This window comes from Pelophylax lessonae (assembly GCF_965119305.1).
Source record: "Pelophylax lessonae genome assembly, chromosome: 1".
In the NCBI taxonomy this organism is placed as follows: domain Eukaryota; kingdom Metazoa; phylum Chordata; class Amphibia; order Anura; family Ranidae; genus Pelophylax; species Pelophylax lessonae.
Window position 1 is genome coordinate 449,723,008 of NC_138768.1, and position 23,300 is coordinate 449,746,307.

At 43.8% G+C, this 23,300-nt stretch overlaps 1 protein-coding gene across 1 annotated transcript in view; it reads left to right on the top strand.

Moving 5' to 3' along the window:
* The first annotated feature begins 335 nt into the window (after positions 1 to 335).
* The window catches only part of DDA1 (DET1 and DDB1 associated 1), a 36,497-nt gene continuing 13,532 nt past the window's right edge, over positions 336 to 23,300 (top strand). Inside the window, exons 1-2 of the mRNA XM_082268261.1 lie at positions 336 to 470; positions 18,116 to 18,196. Of these exons, the coding sequence (XP_082124387.1) occupies positions 468 to 470; positions 18,116 to 18,196 (84 nt within the window). The 5' untranslated portion in view covers positions 336 to 467. The remainder of the gene's footprint in view (positions 471 to 18,115; positions 18,197 to 23,300) is intronic.

Consider the following 23,300-nt stretch of genomic DNA (forward strand, 5'->3'; position numbering starts at 1 on the left):
TGCATAGCACATGCGCAGTAAGTTGTGCTCGTCTGAACGTCACTTCCAGTAGCAAATTCGGATAGGACTCTATTTCTCAACCACCCTAGGAAAAACGCACTCTCGCTAGCCTTGTTGACCTGTGCGGGATACATCACGTGGCTGCCTACGCCTAAAGACTACATCTCCCAGAACACCTTGAGCTGAGCTGCGTTTGCCAACCAACAGCGAGTCTAGCGGCGAGAGCGGACGCCTTTTCCCGTGCAACCTACCCTGTACAGGTCTACGTCAGGAAGGGAGGGGGCGGACATAGAGAGCCAGTTAGAAGGCCGGATTGCTGACAGAAAGGAAAGGAAGCCAATCAAAGACGGCTCTTTCCGGCCGAACGTCCAATGACTGGCGGTTTGGTCGGGAGAATCTCTCGCGGCGGGTTTGTGTGAGCTGGTGAGGCCGGAGGAGCCCTAAAGAGGCGGTGGAGGTAGTTGAAGATGGTATGTAAACCTCTGTATGGCAGGACTAGAGGGCTGCGGGGTTGTCAGGGGCATAATGTGGGCAGGAGCAAGGGATGATACGCTTGGAATGTGGGTTGGTAATTTTTGGGAGGGCTGAGGCTGTATGTCATGGGGTGGGGGAGATGACGGAGGGAGTATTACTAGCCTGGAGTCCTAGTACGATGGGGGACTGTAAGGTATATTGGTGGGCCCTTTATTCCTATAGGGTTTTGGAAAGAGGCCTAGTCATGCCTGCACTAGGAGGCCCTGGTGTCAGTGATCACAAGGCAGGCTATGGAAAGGTGTATATACTGCCAGTACAGGGTGGGGCATGGCTGTTCTCACTATGTGTGCACTTGTCACTATATTTTACATGTCTACATTGGAACTTACAGGTATGCGCAAACTGCAACACATGTAACTAAATTGTAGCCACCTGCAGCAGTCAGTTGAAACCCAACCGAACTTTCAGTTTAAATCCGCTATGTGTACAAGGGGTCTTCAAAATAAATAAATAAATATAAATATATATATATATATATATATATATATATATATATATATATATATATATATATATATATCTCGAGTTAGTGTGGAAACTTTCTGAAGAACCCTCATATTCCAGGGGGCATCAGAACAAAAGGTGCGCAGACTTATGCCTCGTTTCCACTGAGTGGTACGGTTCGGTACGGTACACATTAGGGCTGCACGATATTGGGGAAAAAAGTACATTGCGATATTCGTTTTTCAACTAAATATATTGCGATATTTAAAGCGGAGTTCCACCCTCGGAATACATTTTTTAATCAAAAATAGCCCCGGGACAGTCAGGGCTAGTACATTCCACAATGGATAGCCTCTGATCTGTCCCGGGTTGCACTTACCTTTTAGGAGAAATACTTACCTTGAAAATGTATTGTCCAGCGCTGCCATCACAGGTGTGGGCAGCTTGAAGCCAGCGCGATCCTCTTCTGCGTCCTCTTCCATTTTCTTCGGTCCCACGATGCACTGCACCGGCCCCGCCGTCACTTCCGGTGCGCGCGCGTCATCCCTCCACAGCTTCTGGGCATGCCCAGAAGCTGTTTAGAAGGGAATGACGCGCGCACCCCGGAAGTGACGAGTGGGGCCGGTGCAGGCGCATTGATTCCTGGGAGCGATGACGTTCAGCTCCCAGGAATCATTGCGAAGCCAGGAAGTGACGGGCCGTGGCCGCCGAGGGGAGGAGGAGGAGGAAGTAAGGTAAGTATATTTTCTTCTCTACGAGGTAAGTAAAAAAAAAAAAAAAAAAAATTGCGATTATCCATTTGTTTTTCAGGTGACCCGGAGCGAGAAGATGGAGGTAAGTATAAATTTAGGGTGGAACTCCACTTTAACTGGGTGGAATGCAGAAGACACTGACAGTGTGGATTAGGCAGAGTCGGGACTCACAGTGGTGGTAGAAGATTCCCCCCGAGTCCCGACTTCTCCCTGCCTAATGCTGTAGAGCGGCTGCTAAAAGTTCTATGCAAGGGGGGATTGCTGAACAAGGTGAGAGAGTTGCAGTCTGCTGTGGATCTGTGTCCCCCTGTGCAGCCAAGATGGCGGTCGGCACAGCCTGCTGAGGGATATGAGTACACTGGGGTCCTTTTTGTGAAGATTAGGAGGTCTGTGTATGGCTTTGGGGGCACCCGGGGGATGAAGGCAAGTCCCGAATGAGTGCGGAGTAAGTAGGCCTTATCGGGAACCACGAGCGCGCTCCGATCTAGGCAAGGCCGCGGCTTCTGTGCCTGTGTAGGCCTCAACTCTGCACTCCTCAGAACGGAGTCTTTCCTCCGCAATACCGGGCACTATTGGTCTCTGGTGCCTCGATGGGTCTCCCCAAGCTGTTTTTTCTCCCTGAATAGGGGAGATTTAGGAGGATTGCTGAGGAATCTGTACGGCGGTATCGGAGCTCTCACAAGCCGCGTCCGTCCCGCACGTCTTCCGGCCACGACCCTTGCCTAATGCTAAATATCGTGTCTTCGGCAATATGAATATCGCCCACGCCCGCAGAACGATAGTCGATATCATATCGACTATCATTCAGCCCTAGTACACATTGTGTTTCCACTGCCAATAGTACCCTTTCATGATAGGCGTGGTGTAGCAGGAAAGCTGTGATAGACTATTCTCTGTCAACCAATCAAAGTTCTGCAGAGTGTAGCTCCACCCTGTTGGTACGGTACTAATGTGCTTGGTACCCCAACGAAAGGGTACCAAAAAAAGTGGTACGGTTCGAAATTAGTGTACCATTCACAATTGAAACGGCAAAAATACCGTACCGAACCGTACCAGAAAGCTCAGTGGAAACGAGCCAACAGTTTTGGGTTTTCTTTAGAAAGCAGCCACAGCCGGAGAAGAAAAGACAATCCGCTGCCAGCATGCTGCAAAGTCAGACCCTTTCTCTCTGAGGAAAAAGTGGTTTCTTTATATAGGGCCAACACACTTCTTGCTGAGTTAGACCTGTTCTTAAACAGGCTTTAGCTTGTATAAGAGCATTGTGAACAGCAAGCTTTGACAAAGTATATTCAGAGCTTCCAGCAAGATTTTCTGAAGCTTTTAAAGTATCATTCCACTCCAGTTTGTAAGTGTTGAACACACATCCTTATGGGAGTGCTGTTTGCCACTTTAACCACTTTATACTGTGGCAGGTCGGCTCTATTGCACGAAACGACGTACCTGCACTAGCCAGCGTGGGCGCGTGCACCGATTGGCCAGAGGGGTAGCCAATCAGTGGAAGCGATGTCCGTTGGCCACCTGCGATCGCTCCCCATGGAGATAGAATGATGATCTGCTGATGTAAACCAGGCAGACAGCTGTTCTGTCAAGAGATGAACACAGGTATCCTGTCTTTCTGATATGTAGGATCATGGATCTGTGTGTTCATCCGGTGAGTCCCATCCCCTTGGGCAGTGATGGCGAACCTTGGCACCCCAGTTTACAAGCTGGAGCTGAATGGTACTTTAAAGGAGAAGTATAGCCAAACCTTGTTTGGCTGTACTTCTCCTGCTGATCACAGGAGTGCAGATCGTTTTGCACTCCTGTGATCCGTTTTCAGCAGACAGTGGGCTGATGCCCGCTGATGTCACAGAGACAGTCCAAGATGGCGACCATATGGTTGGGATCCACCCACATGCTTGAACCGGAACTCCGCTTCTCAGGAAGCTGCTGAGAGCCTGAGCTGGCCACTCCCACCCCTCCACAGCCCAGCACTCCAGTGAGCGCGGGGGGGGGGGGGCAGAGCTGAACTCTGATCCTTAGTTCATTTTATAGATTTTCTATTGGATTCAAGTCAGGTGATTGGCTGGGCCATTAGCAGCTTTATTTTCTTTCTTTAAAACCAATTGAGAGTTTCCTTGGCTTTGTGTTTGGATCATTGTCTTCCTGAAATGTCCAGCCTCGTTTCATCTTCATCATCCTGGTAGATGGCGGCAGATTTTTATCAAGAATGTCTTGGAACATTTTTCCATTCATCCATCCTTCAAGTATATAAAGTTTGCCAGTACCGTATGCTGAAAAACAGCTCCACACCATGATGTTCCCACCTCCAAACTTCACTGTTGGTAGGGGGGTGTTTTTGGGGTGATGTGCATTGCCATTTGACCTCCAAGCATGGTGTGTATTATGGCATCCAAACAGTTCAGTTTTGTTCCCATCTGACCAGACTATATTCTCCCAGTATTTTGCAGGCTTGTATAAATGTTGTGCAGTAACTTTAAATGCGCTTCAGCGTGCTTTTTCTGCAGCAATGGAGTCTTGTGTGGTGGTAGTGCATACAGGCCTTGGCAGCTGAGTGCTTTACATGTTGTTTTCTTTAAACATATGTACTTGCTACTGCTGGATCTTTCTGAAGCTCTCCACAAGTGGCCCTTGGCTCCTGCACAACTCTTCTAATAATTCTTTTCACTCCTCTCTCAGAATTCTTGTGAGGAGCACCTGGTCTTGGCCAGTTTATGGGGAAATTATGTTCTTTTCACTCCTGGATTATGGTCCCAACAGTGCTCACTAGAACATTAAGAAGCTTAGAAATCCTTATGTAACCAATGCCATCGGTATGTTTTGCAAGTATCTTGAGAGAGCTCTTTGCTTTTACCCATTATGAGATGTTTCTTGTGTGATAGCTTGGTAATGACACCTTTTTGTAGGCCATCAGTTGAGACTGACACAGCTGATATTAATTTGCACTGACAAGGGGCAGGATTGCTTTCCAACTACTCATAGATTTCAGCTGGTGTCAATACTTTTTCCCTGTGTTATTTCATTTTATTACACATAACTTTTTTTGGTTTCTTTGTATGGATTGATTGGGCTGTTACCGATATGTGGTGAAAATGTCATGTCAATTTTACCTTTTTAGAAATATATTTACCTAGAAAAATGACGTGTTCAATACTTATTTTACCCGCTATATGGGGGTGTGTGAATATATACTCACCTTCCGACCCGGAAAGTGCCTGGAGGGTACATTTTTAACTTTTTAAATTATGCAGATATTCTATAAAGCAACCTGGTCAATAGTATAAAGACTCCTCAGCAGTTTTTCCCTGTAAACGTTTTATACTTAGCAGTCTGGCGCATGGTGATTCCTTGCTTGCAGAGCTCCAGTCACTGCTACCATCTGACACTTTCAAGTGTGTCCGGTTCCCTGCTTTTGTGGTTGGTCCTGCTGACCCTACAGCACTACAAAACACAGTAGTGACAGAAGTGTCGGGGGGAACCACATCATCAAGAAGGGAACCTGCTGTTTAATTCACCTAGAATTGTCAGATAGCAGCTGCACCTGAAGCTCTGCCAGAGAACAGTAAATTACCCTGCTCCCCATAGGCCTGGTAAGTATACAACTTAGGGCCCTAAGTTGTATACTTACACTGCTCTGTAGCAAAATCGTGATAAAACGCATATGCGTTTTTACCGTGATTCTGCTGTTTCAGTTGCGTTTCCTGTACATTTCTGACTGCTGCGTTTTTGGGTCACCTGTGAAAAATGGACATTTGACTCAGAGACTCAAAAACGCAAATCCCAGTGTGATTTTTACCGTGATTTCCATTAATTTCAGTAGGAAGCTGCAGTTTTCAAAACTTGTAGCTTTACTGATCTTGTAGCCTTCATCTTTCTTGTGTAAAGAAATTTTCTAAGGCCTTGACTTTTTTCTTTCATGTGGTTCCATTGCGGACACCCTTAAATGGGAAGAGGTTTTCTTTAACCGGTTGCCGACCGCCGCACGACTATATACTGCGGCGGTCAGCCCCGGCCAGGCAGAGTGACGTATCGGTACGTCACTCGCCTGTCACTGACTTGCGAGCCTATCGCGGGCGGGCGCGCGCCCGCCGAGGCGCGCGCCCGCCGCGGCTCGTTCACAGGCAAGTCAGTGCGTGTGACCGGCGGACTCGATGTCCGCCGGCCACACTACGATCGCTCCTGTGAAGGGAGAAAGACAGAGCAGCTTGTGTAAACAAGCTGCCTGTCAGTTCTCCCTGTGTAAAAGTGAAGATCTGACCGTTCTACTATGTAGAACGGTTGATCTTTGCTTTTACACCAATAGCCATGTCCCTACACAGTAGAAAGCACGCCCCTAGGACACACTTAACCCCTCCCTGTCCAATAAAGTTAACCCCTTCCCTGCCAGTGTCATTTTTGCAGTAACAGTGCATATGTATAGCACTGATTACTGCAGTAATGTCACTGGTAACCCCAAAAGTGTCAAAAATGTCAGTCAAGGGTCCGATCTGTCCGCCGCAATGTCGCAGTACCGAAAAAAAAATCGCAGATCGCCGCCATTATGCGTTAAAAAAAAAAACACCAAAAATGACAAAAATCTTTCTCTTTGTTAGTAAACGCGATAACTTTTGCGCAAACCAATCAAAATACGCTTTTTGCGATTTTTTTTTTTTTACCAAACATAGGTAGCATAAAACAAATTGGCCGAAAAATGTTAAATTTTGATTTTTACTTTTTTTTTTTGGGGAATTTCATATAAAAAAATGTGAAAAATATTGTTATTTTTGCAAAATTTACGCTCTTTTTTTGTTTATAGCGCGTGATCAAAAAATCGCACAGGTGATCAAATACCACCAAAAGAAAGCTCTGTTTGTGGGAAAAAAAGGACGTCAAATTCGTTTAGGTACAGCGTCGCACGACCGCGCAATTGTCCGTTAAAGTCACGCAGTAAAAAATCGCAAAAAAACCCCTGGTCCTTTAGCAGCCAAATCCTCCGGGGCTTAAGTGGTTAAGTACTACCCTTTTTTATAATCAACTGTCTGCTGGACACCTGTTTAACCACTTGCCGACCGCCGCACGACTATCTACGTCGGCGGTCAGCCCCTCACAGGCAAACTGACGTAGGTCTACGTCGCTTGCTTGTGAGGGTCTAGGGAGCGAGTGCGCGCCCCCGCGTGGTCACGGACCCCCCCCCCCCCCGCGCGTGTGACCGGCGGACTCTATGTCCGCCGGCCACTCTGCGATCGGCGGGGGAGAGGGAGAAAGTCAGGCAGCTTGTGTAAACAAGCTGCCTGTCATTCTCCTCGCTGTAAAGACACTGATCACACGGATCTACTATGTAGATCCGTTGATCAGTGTCCTTACAGCTCAAGCCACAGCCAATCACAGTAGAAAGCACGCCCCTAGGGACACACACAGCCCCTCCCTCCCAAATAAAGTTAACCCCTTCACTACCAGTGTATTTTTACAGTAACAGTGCATATGTATAGCACTGATTACTGTAGAAATGTCACTGGTAACCCCAAAAGTGTCAAAAATGTCAGTCAAGGGTCCGATCTGTCCACCCCAATGTCACAGTACCGCAAAAAAAATCGCAGATCGCCGCCATTACGCGTTAAAAAAAAACCACATCAAAAATGACAAAAATCTTTCCCTTTGTTAGTAAACGCGATAACTTTTGCGCAAACCAATCAAAATACGCTTTTTGCGTTTTTTTTTTTTTTTTTTTTTTACCAAACATATGTAGCATAAAACAAATTGGCCGAAAATGTTAAAAAATTTAGATTTTTACATTTTTTTTTAGGGGGAATTTCATATAAAAAAAAATGTGAAAAATATTGCTATTTTTGCAAAATTGACGATCTTTTTTTGTTTATAGCGCATGATCAAAAAATCGCACAGGTGATCAAATACCACCAAAAGAGCGCTGTGTGGGGAAAAAAAGGACGCCAAATTAGTTTAGGTACATCGTCGCACGACCGCGCAATTGTCCGTTAAAGTCACGCAGTGCCGAATCGCAAAATACCCCCTGGTCAGGAAGGGGGTAAAATCTTCCGGGGCTTAAGTGGTTAATGAATAATTGGATTCACCTGTAGTTGAATTCTTGGTAATTAGGATTTTGTCTAAAATTTGCTTCTAAGTGCCGTTCACACTGCAGCGGCACGACTTAGGGGGCGACCTGTGAAGTCCCGTGCACCGTGACTTCGGCGCGACTTGCAGGGACTTCATAAAATGAATGTCTATGCAAGTCGCTCCGAGGTTGCCCTGAAGTAGTACAGAACTCTTTTTCTAAGTCGGGGCGACTTGTGTCGCTCCTATTACAATGGTTCCTGTACTACTCATTGGACCGCGACTTGTCAGGCTGACAAGTCGTACTAGTGTGAATCGGCACTAAGACTTTCATTGGGTTGTATTCATTTTTGCAACATGGTGTTGAATAGATTTGTTAAGAAAAATACTTTTTTTTTGTGTGTGCAAATGAACAAATCTTGGTTGCAATCAATGGCTCGCATTTGTAGGAAAATTTTGTAGTATAGTGTCCGACAGAAAAATGTTAGATTCTTAAAGGAAAGGTTTCCTGACAAATCTGTTGGGGTGTACTCATTTCTGCTGAGCACTGTGTGTGTAAAGTGGCCAGTGAGTGTATATATAGTGGGAAACCTGCTGTTTCTTGTGGACTTGCAGGATGCCTGTCTGCATGTTCCAATTCATCTGTCTTTTCAATGTTTCTTTATGTTTGCAATCCAAATGTTAAAGGGCCTGCAACACTGGCAGTTCAGGGTGCTTCGCTTTGATTACCCCCAGCTACTCAGCGATTGTTTTTTTTTTTTTTTTTTCAATAATCATGGGGAAGTTGATTTGGATTTTTCTTCCTATATGTTCTTTATTTAGACAATTTGCAGATTTTTTTTTTTTTCCCAGGGCAGGAAAAAGTAAAGTTTGGATCGCTATCTGCTTTTTCAGAGACAAGGACGGAGGATCATGTTGGATAACTCAACCTGAGCCTGTCTCAGTAATTTGTAAATTTGTAATTTGTTCTAGGTTACAGACACAAAGGAGTAAAGATTCCCTTATGGAGAAGATTTTGTAAATTAGTCCCCTTGGTGGGAAAGTTCAAGGATCGTCCAGAGTTATCCATCAGACACAAGACTTAATGCAGACTTTAGATCTAACGATGGCAGCCGGTCCAGGGCTAGTGTGGACCCAGTTCCATTCCAGATGGCTGCAAAGTTTTTTTTTTTTTTTTTTTTTCTTTGCATTGGATTTAGTTAACCAGTCCTCCAGGAACAAAGAACTTGCCATAGGTAAAGCATTACTCTCCTTCAAGTAGAGAGTAACTGTTGTCTTTCAGGCAATGATACCCCAGCAGCACCTTTCTCTAGTTTAGGATATTCTTTCATGGAGAGAACTGTCTAACCTCCTTGTCTTTTTTTTTCAAAAAGACTCAGAATCTCGTGACAGATTATTTTAGCAGACCACAGGTATAGCAAGGAGATTAGGAATTAAGCCCGTTTGTTTTTTCTAAGCGAACACGGACAGGTGGGAGATGCTAGACATGGATCTCTTTGCCTTCAGTAGATACAAAAAAAATCGAACGTGACTTCTCTGCACAGAAGGAATCATTAGTTCAGGGGATGGATACCTAAAATCACAGATTGGACTTTAGTCTGGGAGATAGATTCTTCAGGACAGGGCGGTCTGTTGGCATCTGCCCAAGATGGAGTTTCTCATCCCTCGTGTCTGTTAATCTGTTCTCCCAAGGTTTTTTTATAATTCTGCTACATTCCCCTTTTTTGGGGTCCGGTGTTACACTGGAGCCCTCAGCTCTGTTGTATGACAGCCTGAATATGGAGAAGAATAGTTATCAAGATGTGATCTAAGACCAGCCATAAACGATGTTCACATCTTGTGCAGTTCAACAGGAAATGGCTGAGATTCGAACCGTGTATGGGCAGGTTAAATGTACCAAGTGGATCGGGCAACTTGGGTAAAACCAGCCTGCCAGATTGACTTGCGATTGATTATCATTGTCTTCTCAATCATTCTTAAAGGAGCAGAAAATTGCTCGGCAGGAGGGATTCCCCTGTCAGCAATGTCTGTGTTGATGGGGGAATTCTGCAAATTTCTTTCCTGCAACCCGTGGTTGCAGGAAAGAAATTTGCAGTCTATGGCTAGCCTTAGATTGGGGGTTTTCAGCCAGTTTTCCCTCCTGAAAGTGTAATGTATGTTTATCCTCTCAGATAGCTGTCCTTGAAGACGATTGGGGTTCATGCACACTGCAAAAAAATAAAGCTTTTTGTAGGCTTCTGTTTTAGCTTGAGAAAGCTTGTGCTTTTTTGTACTCTTTTTCTTTTGCACATTTTTATTGAGCTTTTTTGAACCCTCCCCTCAGCTCATTTTTTCTGTTATTTTTATTTATTTTTTGTTTTTTTCATGCTTTTTTGCGTGCTTTTGGGCAGTTAGGTGTCTTTTCTGCTTAAAAGCTGATCTCCAAAAATGCGAGTTTGAGTGGGGTTTTTTTCTGCCTCTTAAGTGCATATGCCTGTAAATTCTTCCTGAAAAAGCCATGGTGTGCATGGATACATTGGCCAACATGGAGGAGAGTTTCTAGGCAGAAAAAAATGAGAGCTCAAAAAAGCTTGAAAAGCCTGTAGGAACATCTTCTTTGAGCTTCTTTGAATTGCGGTGTGCAAGAGCCTTTAGGCTTCGTTCACATCTAGCCGATTTTCTGCTCTAAGCCTCTGCGCTAAAAACAAAATTCCATTCATTTCAATGGTCCCTGTTCACATATGAGCGTTCTGTCACCTTAAGCAAAACACCTGTCGCTCAAAAAAGTACATGGACTTCTTTTTTGGCAGATTACAGGCATTTTTATTTCTTTTCATTGGTCAATTTAACCTAAACACGCCTGTAAAAATAGCAACGCCTAGTTGTGAACGTAGCCTTATGGCCCGTACACACGCACCAATTGTTGGCCGTAAATAGTCGGCCAACGTCCGATCGGCCGATTATCGGCTTGTTAGTATGATGCTTCCGGCAACCGACTGCGACTTTTCGGCCGACAAAATCTGGTGTGCAGGCTTTACATTTTTTGTTGGCCAACAAAGAACGGCCGATTGTTCGTCAGTCAGTACAGAAATTGGCCGACAAAAATGTGGTGATCAAGACTGGGCATGCTCAGTGAAGAAAAAGCACACGAAAAGTAGACCAGAACATGACATCACTTCTGCAGTTGGTTGTTGTTGGCCGACAAAATTCATGTGCAGTCTAGGACACATTTCAACCAACACAACAGCACCGAACAAAAGACGGCCGAACGGTCGGCCAACAATCGGTACGTGTGTACGGGGCTTTAGGGAAAACTACAGACTTGCCAGTAACAAGGCTTTAAGCAGGGGGGTAGGAGTCCCTTGCAAGCCTTTATATTTTTTTTACTGTGTGGAACTGCCTTGGATACACAGTTTTTATTTGCTGAAACTGACAAATTTCGATCCTTGTATGGCCAGCTTAAGTCTTCGAATTTCTGGATTATAATTGTAAGTGCTAAGCAAATTTTCGCATTCACAACCTTTTAACTGTTTATCCACTAGCCTTTATGGCTCTTTTACACTCCCTGCAGTGACCTGTGTTAATCTGCACATAATTGTTTTGTGTCCTGTTCACACCACAACACTAAAAAGGGTTGCCACAGTGGGAGATTGGTGCTGGGCTGTTGCTTTAGTAACAGGTTGCAATTTACACCCTGAATTCAGGTGAATTTAGCCTTTAGTCTAGGTGCCTTTACTACATTTTCTGGGGATTGTCAACTGAAAACGTTCATTGCCTCTTTTATGCCAATGTCACTCGTACTTCAGACTAGCATTTATGTTGTTGACTGTAAGTCATCCGCATCATGATCATTCTTGAGGACAGGTGAGCAGTGAAATTGACCTGCTTGCATGTGTTGCTCCCTCACTGGCCAGACGAGATGATATTTTGAAACATTTCGGCAGTGAAAAGTTTCTCTCCTCCAGGGAGAGAGAGAGACATAAAAAGCCAGTGAATGTTCTCCCATGCATTTTTTTTGAGAATTTCTTTAATCATGGGCTGTTTTTTTGCAGTTGACAGGATCATAAAAGTGGCCTTACTGGAGGACTGGTAAGGGCATCCTCAAAGTAGAACTATAGGCATTTTAGGGAGGGTCATAACGCCTGTCATTATGATTTTTTTTATTTTCTTTGCTATTTGTGCCCCATTTGGGACAGGAAGTGAGAGGGAATCTCTTGGGGACCCCATGTCACCAGAACTAGTGTTTTCATTGGAAGATTTTTCCATCTATTACTTTTTCTGGGGACAACCCAAAATTTGGGATTTTCTTTTACTTTCCATAATAATGGCAAAAAGGACAAATGGAGAGGGTGAATCTCCCTAACTGGGGGCAAAGACAGCAATAAAAACCTAATGGGCTCTCTAATTCCACTCCAAACGAAATACAAAGTTTTGCTTTGGGTTGGTCATACAAAGCTAGGACATAAGCCTGGGCTGCATTTAAAAGGTGCACCATAAGGGAGGATTTGTACTGCAAAATTGGGACACTTTTGAGATGAAGCAACGGGATCAGAGCCCAATTCGACTGACGTAAGCTTAAACACTAACTGGCGTACCTGGTCCCAGATAGGATGTATTTTTGAGCAGGTCCAAATGATGTGCAAATAGGAGCCCTCTTTCTGGCTATATCTCCAGCAAAGGCTAGATCTATTCCGGAAAATCTTGTGCAATGTTGTTGGGACCTTATTCCAGTGGCATAAAATCTTGTATCCCTGTTCTTTAAATTTTGTTAGAAATGGAGGAGTTGTGTGTGAACAAGATGGCACGATCCACTTGGGCCGCAGAAAAGGTTATGTGCAGGTCTTCCTCCCACTTGCATATATATGATGGTATGTAACCTGCGGGAGGGGCCAGAGGCAGGTTATAAAATTGAGATAAAAAATTGAGGGCCAATGGACATATCCAAACACAGGTACTCAAAACAGTGTGAAGTTTTCAGAGAGGCCATATTTGTCAGCTGTGCATTTCAGAAAATGATAGACTTATAAGCCAACCAGCTGTCTATAAAAGGCTGGATGTCTGTCAAGAAAGGTTTAGCGATAAGATGGAGCTAGATGTAAAAAGCGAAATTTGCCTGCATCCAGGTAATAGTCGAGATTCTTAAAATAGGGTTCATAGAAACTGGGTGTGGTAGGTAATTGTAGAGGAAATCACCTTAACTGGGGGGCCCTATGGTTAGATGTGCTAAAAGAGACGATACACGTGTCAAGGAGAGTTAGGAAAGGCAGGACAGAAGAACCGAGGAATGCTTTTGCTCTATCCTGATCCACAGTTTAGATTTTGCTTTCGTGCACCAACTAACCACTTGAGCTAAGTGATGGGCTTTGACATGCAACTGAATATCAGGCAGTCCCACTTTTGCCTTTCAGTTTTGGAACCATTAGAAGCAAAATGCGGACCCTCTGCCTTTTGTCCCCTCCAAAAAAACTTGGACGTCTCCCCTTCAGTTGAGCAAGGAGGATAGGAGAGATTCAAGTTGAGTGTTTGAATTAGTTACAAGATCTGAAGTTTGCATCAACTGATCTAGATCAGATGTAATTTGAACCCCTACATTTTTGACACTAGGAATGGCCCAAAGAAAGGGGAAAGTGTGTTTGTCTGGCAATGCGGTCAACTGCTAGAGACATGTTGAGGGCTTCCGACTAATTAATTTATCTTGTAGTAGGAGAGGGCCCCATGTTGCTGTGTTTTTTGTTTTAATAACCGGCTTAAACATGCCTGCTCTGTGCAATATAATTCCACAGAGTGGCCCTGAACTTTTTTCACATGTCCCCCGCTGGCGCTCCTGGCTCATCCTCTTCTGTGAGTACCCCAAGAGCAAGCCGCTTTACAGGGCTTGACAAATTTGCCTGAAATCTAGGAGCCAGCTAAAAAAGTTAGGAGCCAGTTTTTTTTTTTTTTAAACTAACAACCAAGCTTTATTTAATAAAACTGATACTAAATTTACACATAAATACGACTAGAACCCCACTCTCCTATATAGCGCAATTGGATGGAAACAGACTGTCTGTCTCTTTCCATCCGATGCCATCTGATCGGATCCACGGGATGGATAGAAAATAGAACCACCATCCGTCTGTTTTTGGCGGGCAGGGTCAGATGGCGGCAGATTACTTGCTCCATAGAGGAGACTGAGCGGTCCGATCAGGTCTGCCTGAAAAACTGACAGGCGGACCTGATCAGACAGCCCGTGTGAAAGGGGCCTTTGGCTGTGGCACGGCGATGAGGAAAAAAAAAAAAAAAAAGATATATATATATATTTATATATTTATATATATATATATATATATATATATATATATATATATATATATTTTTTTTTTTTTTTAATAAGAATTGAAGAAAAAAAAAGAAAACATTTTTTTATTTTTTTTTTTAATAATTAAAAAAAAAAAGAAAAAATTATTATTTTTTTTACATTTAAAAAATAAATTAATAATAATAACCACACTCCCTGTCCACTTACCTTTAAGCAAAGGTAACTGGACAGAGAGATGAAGCCTTAAAAAACTTCCCTCTCTTCTCCTCTTTGGAAGGAGAAGAAAAGGCATTGAGAACATGCATTACTCCCGGCCACCACAAGAGGGCGCCAGTTCCCCTAGCTTCTCATCTCACAGAAGAAGGCCGAAAAGCCGGGGACTAAATTTCTGGACGGCGTGGAAGTCCGTGAACTCGAAGAGGAGGTGGGGGGCGCAAAAGGGACAGGACAGCTCAAGCAGGGCACCCCAGGCGCCAGGTCGCTAATTCTAGTCGCAAATGCGACCTGGCGCCCAGGATTTGTCGAGGCCTGCCGCTTTATATAGTGGAACTTGTGTGAGTTCAATCCCGAGCCACACTGTCTGTCCATATACACAGACAGCGGACCTTGGCCACACCCTCTGCTTTCTTGTCATTTGATTTGACTGACAGCAGTGGGAGCCAATGGCTCCTGCTGCCTTAGCAAAGCCTGTAACCCCCAGAAGTAAAGAGGAGCACTGACAGCAGTAGTGTCGTTGGCCTGGGTGCCCAAGCTTAGTATTATATTTGGCAGATTATCCTGTTTAGTAGGTTTAGTAATTTTCCCCAGTAGACCTAAAGTATCTCACCTTTAAATCCAGCCATGGACTTTGAGTGGATATATCTGAATGATGCCTGAACGCTTAATCATTCTTACAAGTTGCCCCCGCTAGTGCTTCTGCCGGCTTACCCGTGCGATCGGTGAACAGGAATCCGTCAGTGGTGGAAGTTTACCATAGAGAATACCGAGGACCAGATGGACCCCGGCAGTCTCTTGGACTGTCGGAGGCCCGGGCGCAACGTTAGGACGTAACGCCCGGGCTCGTAGTTGTAAATTGTAAATTTTTTTTAATTTTTTTTATTTGTCTTTCCTGCCTAGAGGAGAAATGTGGGGTATTGTAGACCCTACATCTCTCCATAAAGAGGACCTGTCATGCCCTATTTCCATTACAAGGGATGTTATCCTTGTAATAAGAATAAAAGTGATAAAAAAAAATAAAGGGAAAGTGTAAAAAAAAAAAAAAAAAAAGTAAACCTCCCCCTTCTCTGTCTGCTCGCACGCAGAAGCGAACGCATACGTACGCCGCGCTCGCATTTGTAAACGGCATTCAAACCACACGTGGGGTATCGCTGCAAACGGAGCGAGAGCAACAATTCCAGGCCATAGACCTCATCTGTAACTCTAACCGGTTAACCTGTACACATTTTTAAAGCGTCGCCTGTGGAGATTTTTACGTTCCGAATTTTGTTGCCATTTCACGAGTGTGTGCAATTTTAAAGTGTGACATGTAGATATCGATTTACTAGGCGTAACATCTTTCACAATAATACAAAAAAATTGGGTTAACTTTAGTGTTTAATTCATGAAAGTGTCCCCCCCCCCCCCCCCCCCCAGAAAAAGCGTTGGAAAAATTGCTGTACAAATACATTGACATAAAAAGTTGCAAAAACCGCCATTTTATCCTCTAAGGCAGTGTTTCTCAACCTTTTTTCAGTCGGGGTGCCCTTGAAAAGTATTTTCAGTCTTGAGGCACCCCTGCCCAAGGTTTGATTCACGTTACTGTGTATCGCAGAACACGCGCAGAATCAGGCTCGTTCCTGACACACAGACAAATGCTCTGCTCTTTAGGGGTACCATTAATTCTTAATGGCACCCCACACTTTGGCAAACATGCGGTGCTTTGGGTGCGGCACAAGTTTAAAAAAAGGGTCAGGGACTTCTTTCCCTGCATTTCTGCTGGTAGGGAAGCCCATTGAAGCCCTACACGCAGCACACCTACAAAACAGAGGGCTTGTTCACATGTCAGGTTGGAGGGGTAGTAAAACCACATGGTTGAGCTGTCTTTACTACCCTTAGCTGCTCCCCCTTTAGCTGCAGAGGCAGCATCTGGGGATGTACACATGTGGTGGCTGCAGCTGGAGGTATACCCAGGGTGAATGGGGCTGCACTGCAACCACCCTGCAACTGTGTGCATGGTTTCAGTGTGGTGGTGCTGCATTTCCGGGCTTAAAACAGATGGTGAGAAGCAAAATATTGCCTCTTTACCGCCTGCCAAATGCCTCTGAAAAGTGATCTAAGCAAGGATTGATTTTCAAAGGAGCAGCAGCCCTTGCTGCTTTCAGAAACAAGCCCTGACAGTACAGGAATAGGGGGTCAGGATTAAAAGTAACATAAACACATACACGTACACACACACACAAAAAAAAAAAATGTACAAACACACATGCATACACATGTATACATGCACACATACAGACACATGCACGCGCACACACATACAAATGCACACACATGTATACACGCACACAGACACATGCACACACATACAAACACATGTACAAACACACACATACATGCATACACGTATACATGCACACATGCATACAGACACATGCATAAAACACATGTACAAACATGCATACACATGTATACATGCACAGATATAGACACACACACACATGTATACAGACACATGCGCGCGCACACCCATACAAACACCTACAAATGCATACACGTGTATACATGAACAGACACATGGACACATGCACACACATACATACACGTGTATACATGCACACATACAGACACATGCGCGCGCACACACGTACAAACACACACACAAATGCACACACATGTATACATGGACAAATGCACACACACGTACAAACACACACATGCATGCATACACATGTATACATGCACACATACAGACACATGCGCTCACACACACATATACAAACACACACACATGTACAAACACACACACACAAATGCACACACATGCATACACATGTTTACATGAATACACAGGCACATGGACACATGCATACACATGTATACATGCACACATATAGACACACAGACACACATGTGTATACACGCGCACACACACGCACACATACACATACACAAACTTTAAAAATTCTAGTACAATACCTTTCCTCACACAGCCGGGTACTGCACTGTAGGGGGAAGCAGAGAGCACAGCACACTCTCCCCCCCCCCCCCCCCCCCTCCCTTTTACTTTCACTTTCCTGAGGCTGACGGAGCTCCCTCGCAGTGCTGATATATGCAGGGGATCCGGTGATCGGGCTCATCTGACAGACCTTCTCTACCATGATCCTGCGGCACACCTGAGGACCTCTGGCGGCTTACTAGTGTGCCGGGGCACACCGGTTGAGAGAGGCTGCTCTAGGGTCTTTGCTAAAAAAAAAAAAAAAAAACATATTATTTAGGGGTTCTGAGTAATTTTCTAGCAAAAAAATGGTGATTTTTACATGTAGGAGAGGAGTGCCAGAATAGGACCGTTATGGAAGTGGTTAAAGTTGAGTTTATATGTATGTATGTGTGTGTATATGTGTTTGTGTGTATTATAAATAAATTTTTGTTAAATGTGTGTTAGATGGGTGTGACTGCATGTTAACACTGAAGATTCTAGAAGAGCCGGTGCATTTGTAACATGGTACACCCTGAATATGGTTGCAACATGTTACAAAAGGTGGACTTATCCTTTTAAACATTTCACATGTAATATATGCTTTTTAATAGTTGGTTACATGGGTTCATCTTTATTTTTGATCTTCATACCTACAATTTTAAATTGGGCTTGAAATGCGTAGGCAATTTGTTGCCCAAACTTTATTGCAAGGTTTAGAGTTCAGATTGGCTAACTTTTTCCTCCAACTGAAATCACAGGAGTAAATATTTAGTTTAAGACTCTGAAAATTGGGAAATAATATCTACTTTTCTTTTCTGTTGAACCCACTGTAGATATTGCTGTCTATAAATAAAGTCCTTTTTTTTTTTTTCTTTTGTTCCCCAGGCAGATTTTCTGAAAGGCTTACCAGTGTACAATGAGAGCAACTTCAGCCGATTTCATGCAGATTCTGTGTGCAAAGCTTCAGTAAGTAGTTTCATCAAAAGAAGAGTTTGCCTTTTAGTCCCAGTCTTGGAATCTTCATGTTCACAGTGGACCTATCTGCCACTCCTGGTCTCCCTAATACACGGCAGGAATCCAAAAACAAACGTCCACCAGCATATGTGAAAAGAAACCTTTCCATGCTATACTTTAGGGCTGCCTATGCTGATTTTTCATTCTTCATATGCTGATTAACTTGCTTTTGTGTTGAGCATCTTCAATACTTGTTACTAACCCAGAACACCTGTAGCCAAGCGGGGGAACCCCAGAAAAGGAGGATCAGGGGTGCTCTGTGCAAAACCATTGCACAGAGCTGGAAAGTACAACATGTTTTTTTAAAAAAAATTAAAGGTTAAGAATCACCTTAAGTCCTTGATCTCATTGCAGTTCTGTAAACTGTCGTCTTTAAGAGCAGTTTATAGCTAAATATGTGAAAAGGAGTTTAGAGCTCCAGCGTCTGTGAAGAGAGGAGGGCACGCCGACAATGGCTGGGCCATGGAAGCCTATGGGTGATATTTAGACTCCGGTAATTCACAGCCGTTGCAGATCGCTCCCTTACACAAGGAAGCGGAGGTGCTGAATCATATGACTGAACCAGATGTAAAAAAAGGTAAGTATACAAGTTATGCGGGCTAATTATTGGTTTTGTAGACCAAATTAAAGGAGAATTCCAGCAAAAATGCTCCCTCCCCCTAACTCCTATGCTGACTAACCTGTGTAAGAAAGATCTGTATATCCATTTTCAGGCTGCTTTGGTTCGGTCATGGCTATGGATGCACCAAAATAAAAATTCTGGGCCGAAACCGAAAATGCAGGATGCCCTTGGCCGAAAATGACTTTCTCTCCCAAATTTTAAAATGGATAGAAGAGGGGCATACACCAAAAACAGGTAGCGACGTACACCTGTATATGTACTGTGACGGGTTGGCAAGAGGTTAATTTATTACCAATGGTATTTGTATTATGCGGCATGAGGGGGTTAATTTATTGCCACTGCTGGTCACTGATGCATTAGTGACCGACCAGTGGCAGTTAATTAACCCCTTTGTGCTGCATTAGTGCAACCAGTGTCAGTGTTAATTAACACTTGGTTGCACTGATACTGGTTGCACTAATGCAGCACAAAGGGGTTAATTAACTGCCACTGGTCAGTCACTAATGCATCAGTGACCAGCAGTGGCAATATATTAACCCCCTCATGCTGCATAATACTAATACCATTGGTAAGCTCGCCTCAGCTCCCCCACTGCCTCATCGTCCCCCTCGCAGTACACCCTCTCCCCCCTGCCCCCCCCCCCCCCCCCGCCTCAGCGTCCCTCCCCATCCCAAGGATGCAATCTCCTACTCACTCTGCTCCTCCGGTGTCCTTCATTCAAAAGACGTGCCTCTGGCCGGCGGCCCGCCTCCCTGTGATGTCACTACTACGATCTGTGCATGAATTGACTAACATACTGGGCGGGAGGGCGGGCAAGCGGCCGCTAATAGCTATAACTATGTGAGTGCTTCACTTCCCTGTCAGAGGAGATGCCCGCATGACAGGGAAGTGAAGCGCTCACATAGTTATAGCTATTAGCGGCCGCTCGCCCGCCCTCCCGCCCGGTGTGTCAGTTCATTCATACACATCGTAGTAGTAGGGACATAATTGAGAGGCGGGCGGCCGGCCAGAGGCGGGACTTTTCAAACCTGCGCTGCGCCCTCCTCCTTCCTCACGGCGGCCATTAATTTTGGCATTTTTAACCCATTTTCGGCCGAAATGGGATTTTATTTATTTATTTTTTATTATTTTCAGCAAAAGATAAAGGTAACAAACATTATCAAAAAGAAAGTGATAAAAAGTGAATAACAATCATAACAGATTATATATATATAATATATATAATATAGGGTGCCTCACCCCACTATTCCCACTTGCAGGAGAGGAGGTAGCCATAACGGATGTTTTTAACCCTAGGTGACTAGCTGTCAAATTCCAGCGTTCAGGAGAGGTTTTCAAACGTCCCGTGTACACGAAGCCTTAAGCCCCGTACACACGATCAGATTATCAAACGATCTGTCGTCCATTTTTTGTGGCATGCTAGTCTGATGTGGAAAGTGAAGAGGTTATTTTCATACAAATTTTCCCGTACGACAGAATTCTACTTCAGAAGTGATGTCATGTGTTTGATTGCTTTGTATGTGTTCTTTCCTCTCTGAGCATGCCTAGTCTTGCTCTTAAGATTTTTTTCTGTCGAAATCTGTACTAATGAGATGAAAATCGGACGTTGTATTCCGGACGACAAAAATTTTATAGCCTGCACATCAGGATTTTGTCAGCCGAAAAGTCGGAGTCGGCTGTCGAAAGCACCATACTAACAATCGGAAAATCGGCAGATCGGTCGTCGGACGAATTTTCCCTACAGATTTTCTTATCGTGTGTACGGGGCTTTAGGGTACGTTTACTTCTTGGCGTTATTGGGCATTTTTCAGCTCTTAAGGATCGGCTCTAAAAACGCCCAACAAGACCAATCCTATTCATTTCAATGGCCCCTGTTCACATCTGAGCGTTTTGAGGTTTTAAGCAAAACGCCCAATGCTCAAAAAAGTACATGAGCTTCTTTTTTGGGCAGATTACAGGCGTTTTTATTTTTTTCTATTGGTCACTTGTCAACCTAAAAAACGCCTGCACAAAAACGCCTGTAAAAATCCTGTAAATAGCAACGCCAAGATGTGAACGTAGCCTTACTGTCTTGAGTATTCGGAAAAGAAAAGCCTTTTATTACATTCACTTTATGCTGAAGCTCACAGAATAGCTTCCCACTGTGTTCCAAATGTGACAGATAAATGTGGTCTCCTCTTTGCCATTTCTTCTGTTATCTTTGTAGACCGCTCTGCAAAATAGGCTTGAGGTCAGTCCACCCATGTGGTGCAATTATTTCCATGGTTTAGCTGTTGTTTTCTCTAATAAGTTACATTTTACCAGTTCATTCTTAAGCTTAGGCCACTGACTGGTGTTTTTAAATGGCATGATCTTAAAAAGCAGCAATTGGATAGCTTCCCTATAGGGTCTCATTTCATTTTTGTAAGATCGCTGCTCAAAAGTGTTACATTTCTATCAGCGGTGTTCTTGTCAATGTTTTAGCAGGCAGCAATGTGTAAGTAAATATTGTACCTGAATATTTTGTTTGGATTTGCAATTAGTTTCATTGGCATTCTTGTTGCCAAGCCTTATTTGCAATACAAAGGTTTTTGACTTCTAAAAACAGACATGGGACTTTCAGCAGCAGAGATATAGATACAGTGATGAAAGTATTTATTTTATCCCCTGCAGATTTTGAATGTTTGCCCACTTATAAAGAAATGAAGGGTCTATAACTGTTATTATAGATGTATTTTAAATAGTAAAGCCAATAATAACTAATTATCCAGAAAAAAAACACGATACAAATGTTAAACATTTGAGTTGAAGTTCAGTGAGTAAAATAAGTATTTGATTTCCTACTAACCAACAATAATTCTGGCTTCCACAGACTGGCTACAGTATGTGTTCATGTGGTACACAGATTAGTCCTGTCCGTTTAGGAAGTTGCTCCTAATGACAACTCATTGTGTGTATAAAAGACACCTGTCCACAGAATCCCTTTCTTCCATTCAAACCTCACCATCACAGGCAAGACCAAAGAGCTGTCAAAGGATGTCAAGGAAAACATTGTAGACCTGCACAAGGCTGGAATGGGCTACAAGACCATCAGGAAGCAGCTTGGTGAGAAGGAGACAACTGTTGGTGCGATTTATTCACAAATGGAAGAAATACAAAATAACCAACAATTGCTCTGTCTGGAGCTTCATGCAAGATTTCGCTTTACAGGGTAAGGATGCTCATGAGAAGTGAGGGATCAGCCCAGAACTACATGGGAGGAGCTTGTGAATGATCTCAAGGCAGTTGGGACCACAGTCGCCAAACAAACTATTGATAACACAAAACACTGCCATGGTTTTAAATCCAGCAGCGCCCGCAAGGTCCCCCCTCAGGAAGGCACATGTACAGGCCCGTACAATGTCTGTGAAATCGCCCCCGAAGTCAGACTTCGTAAACCCGCACAATTTCCAAACTACCTCGGTGTGAACCTGGGCTAAAGCATAAGTCCAAGAAAAACCTAACTAATGCTTAACCTGCTCTGTGCCGCATTCTAACTCTATTCTATCTAACCCTGTAAAAGAAAAATCACTGTACTTGCCTATTCTGCAGCCAATCCGGTCCCACGCTGAGCTGTCAGCAGCGGGTGCAGGAGAGGCACTCGACAGCGGAAGCCCCATAGTAAGTCTATGGGTAATGTCACTTCCCATTCATTTCACAGTCGTTGTCGGTCCTCTCCTGCAAGCAGCTTCCATCGATGGGGACCGGATGTAGAAAAGGAAAGTATGGCGATTTTTGCTTTACAGGGTTCGATAGATTAGGTTTAGAATGTGGCACAGAACAGGTTTAGCGTTAGGTTTTGCCTGGACTTATCTTTTAAGGTCATGGAGTGGCCTAGCTTGGGGATCAAATACTTATTTTACTCACTGAACTGAAACTCAATTTATAACATTTGTATCATGTTTCTTCAGGATTTTTGGTTGATATTCTGTCGCTATCGTTTAGAGTGCACCTATGATAACAAATATAGACCCTTCAATTATTTGTAAGTGGGCAAACTTACAAAATCTGCAGGGGATCAAATCATTTTCCCCCGCAGTATAAAGATTTTTTTTCTTTTTAATATGTTTTAGCAGATACATTTTTAGCAGAAATTGTTTAAGTTGTTCTTCAAAAATGTATATCCCCATGTAGTTCCCACACCTGAAAAACCTGCTAACAAGTTATTGAACCTCAAACCGTTAAAGTTTTTATCTAAAGGCTAAATCTATGCATCTTTCTCATTTAGTACAGGACACAAGCAGAGTATTCATACTGTGGGTTATATGCTCGTTTCTTCAGGTGACTTGAAACTGGCAAAGCTTTTGAGGGCGTGCCCTTGGGCACCTCATCTCCCGTATATCCCTTCCCCACTCTAAGTCCTTCTTTTTTTTTTTTTTTTTGCTACTGTTGTAAGGCGATGAACCTCTTCACAGA